Genomic DNA, 8,251 nt, shown 5'->3' on the forward strand with positions numbered 1-8,251 from the left:
GTAAACCAAGTTCTGTCACTATCCTACGCCTGCTGGTTTCCTCTTCTGCAAAAAGACCTTGGCAGTAAAGGCCCACCTCCCAGGCCCTACTCAAATACCTCTGAGTAGTCCAAGGTGTGTGCCAGCCCTTCCCAACCTGAACTGAAGAGCACCCCCTGAGGCAGAACAGCCTCAGCACAGTCTCTGACCAGGGTCCCCACAGCCTGCTGTCCCTGGAACTACAGATCCTTTGTTTGGCCCAGTGAGCTGGGCTCTGGGACATGAGGGATGCACAGGGAACCCCCAGCACCTTGCTGCCTTCTCCTGTTGCCCATTCTGACAGTGCATTTCTGCCCATGGAAGAGTAACTGCTAGGCACTTTCCCTCCGGCCATAAACAGCCAGAAAAATAAGCAAAAATTATGCAATGTCTGCTTTTGGACAATGGGCAGTGAACCATGACAGAAGGAAAAGGGGGAAAAAAAAAAAAAGACAAGAGCTCTACAATAAAGGATCACTCCAGCTTTCTGCCCAGAGGCAATTTTAGGACAAAGGCACTTAAAGAATAAACTCAAATACAGCCCAGCAGGCTTTCCAAATTGATAAGACAGAGGTCAGAGTCCAGGCAGGCCAGAAAAGCCTAGAATTTGTAGGGCAGAGGACTCAAGAGGAGGGAGCTATGCAGAGAAGGAGGTCCTGTGCAGAAATCTGCACAGGGATCCCTGTATCTTTGTATAACTACCAATCTGGGCATGTGTAGAGTGAAACTCCACAAGACCAGGTAAAAAACTTCTGGGGAAAGGAGAGTTACCGGGTAACTATAGGCTAAACAATTCTCAGAGCTCAAACAAGCTATGAATTGTTCAAGTCCCCATTGGCCACAGTTAAACCTCAGACACAAGGCCTTTATTAGAGTCCTCGGAAGGGTCACTCCTTAGCCGTGGGGCTAAACTGGCTCTAGAGTAAAAGCCTACACTTGATCAACCCTCAAAAGCCTTAAGGCAACCTGGAGAGGATCAAAGTGACCTGCCAGAATGAAGTCCAGCACTCTTTAAAGGAATAAAACAAAACTGAGCACTCAGCAATGTACAAGTCACAATGTCCATTGTGCAGCATAAAATCACTAGACATGCCAAAGAGCAGGAAAATCTGACCTATAAGCAAGCCTAGAAATAATGGAGATGACGGAATTCACAGGCAAGAACTTTAACACATTTATTACAATTTTACAAATATGCTCAAGGAACCCCCATATCCAAGAAGTTCAAAGAATCCTACATAGAATTAACACAAAGAAAGGTACACCATGGTGGATCATAATCAAATTTCTGAGCCCAGTGATAAAGTCTTAAAAGTAAACAGAGATGAAGTGATATAATATTATTTGAAGATAGATTGATATAAGTTAAAGATTATCCTACGAATCCTAGGACAACCACAAAGAGAGAGAAAGAGGCTAATAAGACAATAGTGGATATAAAATGGAATACTAAAACATTCTCAATCTAAAAGGCGGGAAAGGAGGAAAAGGGAACAAAAAAACAGGTGGGTCAAATAGAAAACAAATAACAGCATGGTATATTTAAACTTAACCATATCAATAATTACATTAAATGTAAATGACTTAAGCACTCCAATTAAAAGGCAGAGATTTTCAGATTGAGTGAAACAGCAAAACTCCACTATATGCTATCTATAAGAAACCCACTTGAAATATAAAATTCCAGATAGGTTAAAAGTAAAAGGATAGGGCTTCCCTAGTGGCGCAGTGGTTAAAAGTGCACCTGCCAATTCAGGGGATGTGGGTTCGAGCCCTGGTCTGGGAGGATCCCACATGCCACGGAGCAACTAAGCAACTAAGTAGTTGTGTGCCACAACTACTGAGCCTGCACTCTAGAGCCCACGAGCCACAACTGCTGAGTCTGCATGCCACAACTACTGAAGCCCGCATGCCTAGAGCCTGTGCTTCGCAACAAGAGAAGCCACCGCAATGAGAAACACACACACCTCAATGAAGAGTAGCCCCCACTCGCCGCAACTAGAGAAAACCCACATGCTGCAACAAAGATCCAGTGCAGCCAAAAATAAATAAGTGAAATAAATTTTTTAAAATAAATAATAATAATAATAAAAAGTAAAAGGATAGAGGGAATTCCCTGGCCATCCAGTGGTTAGGACTCTGCGCTTCCACTCTAGGGGGCATGGGTTCGATCCCTGGTCGGGGAACTAACATCCTGCATGCCACATGGCATGGCCAAAAAGAAAGGAAAAGGATAGAAAAAGATATGCCATGAAACACTAAACATAAGACAGCTGGAGTGGCTATATTAATACCAAACAAAATATACTTCAGGAAGTGGAATACTACCAAGGAAAAAGGGGAAATTTCTAAAGATAAAGGGATGAATTTATCACAAAGTTATAACTTTGCTTAATGTGTACACACCTGGTAACTAAACTTCAAAATACATGAATCGAAATTGGTAGAACTGAGAGTAAAAATAGACAAATCCATGATGGGGTCAGAGAGTTTAACACTCCTCTCTCAGTAGAGAGTAATTTACTTTCTGCATGCTAGAACGTGTAGAAAGTAAATTAGTAATGATTTAGAAGATTCAAACAACACTATCAACCAACTTCACCTAACTGACATTTCTAAAACACTCCAACAATTACAGAACATATGTTTTTTTTTTTTAAGTGCTCACAAGCGTTCACAAATATAGACCATATACTAGGCCATACAACAAGCTTCAATTAATTTTAAAGATTGAAATCATGAAGAACACTTTCTCTGACCTTACAGAACTAAATTAGAAATCAATAAAAGAAAAATATCTCGAAAATCTTATAATACTTAGAAATTGAATAACACACATTTAAATAATCCATGGTTCAAAGAAGTAATCACAAGGGAATTAAGAAATTATTTTAAACTGAATGAAAATAAAAGCATAACATATTGAAATGTGTGGTATATTTGTGCTAAAGTAGGGCTTACAGGGAAATGTAAAGCTTTAAATGCCTATATTAGAAAGGAAACAAAATCTAAAATCAATTATCTAAGCTATCACCTTAAAAAATTAGAACAAGAACAAACTGAAAGCGAGTAGAGGAAGGAAATAAAAAGGAGCAGAAATCAATAAAATAGGAAACAAACAATGGAGAAAACCAATAAAACCAAAGGTGGGTCTTTGAAAAGATGAATATGATTAAAAAACCTCTTGCCAGCTTGTTCAATAAGATAAAAGAAAACCCAAATTACTGTTCTCAGGAACGAAAGAGGGGACATTTCCAGAGATCCAGTAGACATGATAAAGATAATAAATAAATATTGTGGACAACTTTATATCAGTAATTTCAACAACTTAGGAGAAATTCCTTGAAAGATACAAAACTCAAGAAAAAATAGAAAATCTTAATAGCCATATATCAACTTTAAAAATTGACTGCATAATTTAAAGAAAACAAAAACACTTCCCTCAAAGAAAATGCCAAGCCCAGATGGCTTCACTGGTAAATTCTATCAAACATTAAAGGAAGAAATAACACTAATCCTATACAAACTCTTTCAGAAAACAGAGGAGAGGAAACATTTCCCAGCTCATCTTATGAGGCCTATTAACCTGATCCCAAAGCCAGGGATCAAGAGAAGAAAAAATATAGAAACAAAAATTCTTAACAAAAGATGAGCAAATTGTATCCATGTAACCAGGAACAAATTGTATCATGACCAGGAAGTGCTGATTTAACACTTAAATGCTAAGCAATGTAATTCATCATATTAATATATGTCTTTCAAGTTCTTATCTCATTGAGCATCATGAAGGTCTTGTGTATGGTTTTTGGTAGCATGCTTTAAAAAGTCTTAAGGCATGTGTCTGTATTTGCAATGAAACTTTTTAAAAATAAAATGACTTTTAACATCTTGTTAGAGACACCATGGTCATTCAACTTGTCTTGTGACCTAGGCCCCAAGTTGTATTTTATCCCCCTTAGTGTCACCACAGCCACTGTCTAAGCAGAGCATCATCCCCGCACATCAGCTCAGTACCCACCATGAGAATAACAGCACAACTGATTATTGAGCACTTGCTGTGTGCCATGCATGGACTAGATGGTTCACACACATTATTTGAGTTCCATTCTTTTTTAAATTTTATTTTATCGGGGTATAGTTGTTTTACAGTGTTGTATTAGTTTCTACTGTACAGCGAAGTGGAGTTCCCTGTGCTACACAGCAGGTTCTCATTAGTTACCTATTTTATACATATTAGTGTATATATATGTCAATCCCAGTCTCCCAATTCTTCAGTTCCATTCTTATAACCACCTGTAAGAGAGACATCATCCCTATTTTACAGACGAGGAAATTATGGCTCAGAGTGAAACAGTAATTTGTCCAAGGTTCCATAGCCAGTTGGTGGCAGAGCCCAGATTTAAGTCCAGTTCTGCCAACTGGCTATTCTTAGTACTTATATGGCAGACACCATCCTGCACATATTATAGGCCAATTAATGCTGCCTGTCTCTGTTTCCTCACCTCTAAAATGGGGACTAATAAGAGTCCCTACCCCTCTGTGGATTAAATGGGTTAATAATTGTGAAGCACATAGAAAAGTGCATGTTGAAGCATCTTTTGACCCTTTATTTGTTAAATAAATGGATCAATATTTAGTTCCCATCATAGTCTTAAAAGAAAGGGGTTATAATCCCACCTTGCAGATGAAGGAACTTCTAAGAGAGGTGAACTAACCAGACACATGTGCACCAGCTGGGCAAAACTCCCAACCCAGAAGAGTCTAACAATAACTCACTGCCCACATCAAACAGCCCTGCTTTTAGGAGCCCCCCAACCTCATTGCCAAAAAGTGGGTGGTTAGAGGGAAAGATGCTGTTCCCTTCAGGATCCTTGGGAAACCAGCCCAAACGCGTGTGACTCTGGAACGTTTCTCCCACAGTCCCTGGGGTAGAGTTTCATGCACCCATCCCAGGGAGGAGGAGGATTGTTCCCCTCGGAAACCACTCTGTCTCCTACCTTGACCGACTCGGGGCTCGTGACGATGACCGAGGTTTTGTGGAAGACATTGACCCGCACGACAGGTCCGTACTTCTTAGCCCTGGGAACCAAAGTGATGCAAAGGAGGCTGTCAACTACCAGAGATGTGAATGTCATCAGCCAGCCCAGGCTCAGCTGGAGAAACAGGGCATCCCATCCCTGAGGGTGGGGAGGGTGGGGGGGGGCAGGTCTCAGCAGGGGTCTGGGGCCAAGGTTCTGCCTTGCTGCTGACTCACTGCTGAGTCACATCCCCCACTGCCCTCAGTTTCCAAATCCATGAAATAGGGTTGCTACCCTCCTCCTTTGCCCCAAAAGGTTGTGCTGGGAATCAAGCAATATCACGTCTCTGAAAAGTGTAAAGCACCACCCTAAACAATGACTGTTACCTGGTCACACCCCCACCCAATTTACAGATGAAGAAACTGAGGCTCAGAGAGCTTCTGATGCCTGGTCTAAGGCCACGCAGTTGGCAAAAGGCAGAGCTTGCCTTCTGAACCACCCTTGTGTGCCTCAGAGTAGGAACTGCTGGGGGTGGGAGTGACCTGGGCTGGGGAGGTGGGTGTGTGCCGGACTGGGGGTTAGGGGATTGGGGGAAGCTGGCTCGTGAGGGGCAGAGACTGGAGTAGGGGCAACAAATGACAAGTTAGGACCCACCAATCCAAAAACATATCTTGGAGCACGCGGCCACAAACCTCATCCTTTTTCCAAAAGTAGGGGAGGTGTCCTAGAAGGAAACTAGAAGAAATGGGAAACATTAAGATGACCGGAAGTCACCATCAAAGAATGCTCCCTTCCCCCACAGGACCTTGTGAAGCTGGCATTATCAGGCCCACTTCACAGATGGGAGGACTGAGGCACGGAGAGGTACAGTCCTGGCTCAGGGTCACCAGGCAGGATGCAAATCCCAGTCTGACTGGCTCCGGAAGTTTTCTTAGAAAGATGGAGAGGTATAAAACCATCTCCCTGGTGCAGAGATTGGGGGCTGGCATGAGGAGTAACCTGAGACATTCATGGAACACTTACTAAATGCTCGGCACCACGATGAGCTTGACCCCATCTGAACTCCCCACACCTCTATTATTAACATAGTTAATAGGTAGGGCAACCGAGGCTGGGAAGAGGAAGTCACCTGGCCCCAGGTGCGTGGCTGGTACCAGGGTGCCCCACAGTCCTTCTCACCAGGACATAGTTTAGTCATGCTAACTCGGCAGTGCGATTACCAGATTGTAAACAGGCCTGTGTGGTGTCACCTTAGGCACATTCCAAGGTACTGGTGACTTCCTGTCTCCTGTTTATTCCCATCAAGCTCTCTTACTACAGCTTCCAGAATGGGTGACAACAAAACTGCAATTGGGGTTTTCTGGGTCATGGCACTCACATTCTCCTGGGAGGAGACAGAGTGAATAAATAAATAAGTAAGTAAATAGGGAGTCAGACAGTGATGGGAGAAAAATCAGAGTTGGTGGAGGTAGGGAGAGCTGGGGATGGGTGTAGGAGGATTATTGTAAATAGGCAGGTCAGGGAACATCCCTTTAAGAAGGTGACATGTGAGCTGCAAGAAGTGAGGAACTTGGCCACGTAGGTATCTGGGGGACGAACATTCCAGGCAAAGAGGATCGTAGGTGCAAAGGTCCTGAGGTAGGAGAGTGCTTGGTAAGTTCAAGGAACAGCAGGGAGGCGGTGTGGCTGGAGCAGAGTGCTTGAGGGGAACCTGGTACACGATGAGGTCACCAAGATGGGGGGAAGATCGTGTACGGCCTTGGGGGCTGTTATCCAAACTTTTGCTTTGAGCTTGGTGACGTGGGGGCTACTGGAGGGTTTTGAGCAGAACAGAGATGGGATCTGTATTGGGTTTTAAATGAATTGTCCTTGCTGCTGCAGAGCTGAGAGTAAACAGGGCAGGTGGGGGGGCAGGGTTAGAAGCAGGGGCACCAGTGAGGGGGCTGTGAGTAGAGATGAGAAGTCAGACTCAGTGTACGTGAAGGTGGGCCGAGCCAAGGGCACCTGCTGATGGACTGGATGTGGGGTGTGAGACAGGGGTCAGGGATGACCCTGGGGCTTTTGGCCTGGGCCGCTGGGAGGTTGGATGCAGCTGCCACTCACTAAGGTGAGGAGGACTGAGAGGGGGCCTGGTGGGGGCAGCAGACACTGTTGCACCCGCCCCCCACCCTTGTCCTTGCAGGTGGAGAGGCTTCCAAAGGCCAGAACCCGAGTCTCTGCCCTGTGCTCTCTTGGCTCTGTCTGCAGGCAGAGTAGCCTGGAAATTCCAGCTCAACACCCCCAGAGCAGCCCTCCATCAATGATCCCCTCTCCCTCCACCTCGTGGTGGGGTGGGGGGAGCCTGTGTTCCAGTGGGTCCCCGACTTCCCCAGGGGGGTTGCATCTCAGTTGCCCCCAGAGGTAATTTGCTTTATTGACCTTCTGACCTTCTCTCTCCATCCAATCCCTAACCCCACCAGGATCACCCCTCCCAAACGACTTACACTTCACTTCTTGTCTCAGGATCGGCTTCTGGGAACCAACCTGAGACAAGTGGATGAAACTGGGAGCCAGCCTTGGAGCTGTTAGGGGTGCGCTGCCCATCTAACACGGAAGGGAAGCAGGCAGGTAGGCACCTGAGGCTGCAGTTCAGGGAAGAGCTCCCACCTAGAGACGTCAGTGCGAGACTCCTCAGCAGAGAAGTGGTGTTGACAGACTGGGTTAGACCACAAGGGGTGGGTGTAGACAGGGAAGAGGCCCCAAGAGTGAGCCACTGCTGGGGGGACAGGCAGTAGAGGGACAACCAGCCAGGAAGACTGAGCAGGAGATGCAGGGGAGAGAGAGGGGGAAACTGAGAAGAAAGGCTTCAAGGAGGAGGTAGGGGTGCGCCCTGCCCCGAGCAGCGGAGGGGCTGGGCAAGATGGGCACCAAGTGCTGACCATGCGTCTAGCTCCACGGAGGTCACTGGGCCTTGATCAAACCCTGTTGGGTGGAGAGGTGGGGGCCAGAGCCTGACGGGCGGTGGATTCGAGAGAAGGGGAGGGAGGAACAGGGGCCAGAGACAGGCAGGCTTCGGACGGGGGTGTTGCTGTGGGCGTGCAAAGCTGGGATGGGGGGCGGCAGCTGGAGCGAATGAGGGGGAAGAGGTTTGTGTTACAGCCTATTACATAAAAATAGGAATGATGCAGAAGAGAAGGAAAAGTGATGACGGAGGAGAGGGGGCATTGCTGGAGTCT

General features: G+C 45.7%; 1 protein-coding gene across 1 annotated transcript in view; it reads right to left on the bottom strand.

Moving 5' to 3' along the window:
- CYP46A1 (cytochrome P450 family 46 subfamily A member 1) overlaps nt 1-8,251 on the bottom strand; it is a 34,820-nt gene that overhangs the window by 21,848 nt on the left and 4,721 nt on the right. The window contains exons 2-3 of the mRNA XM_007455644.1: nt 5,691-5,771; nt 5,016-5,097 (exon numbers count right to left, since the gene is read on the bottom strand). Of these exons, the coding sequence (XP_007455706.1) occupies nt 5,016-5,097; nt 5,691-5,771 (163 nt within the window). The remainder of the gene's footprint in view (nt 1-5,015; nt 5,098-5,690; nt 5,772-8,251) is intronic.

The sequence above is a fragment of the Lipotes vexillifer genome, unplaced genomic scaffold, assembly GCF_000442215.2.
Source record: "Lipotes vexillifer unplaced genomic scaffold, Lipotes_vexillifer_v1.1 scaffold584, whole genome shotgun sequence".
In the NCBI taxonomy this organism is placed as follows: domain Eukaryota; kingdom Metazoa; phylum Chordata; class Mammalia; order Artiodactyla; family Lipotidae; genus Lipotes; species Lipotes vexillifer.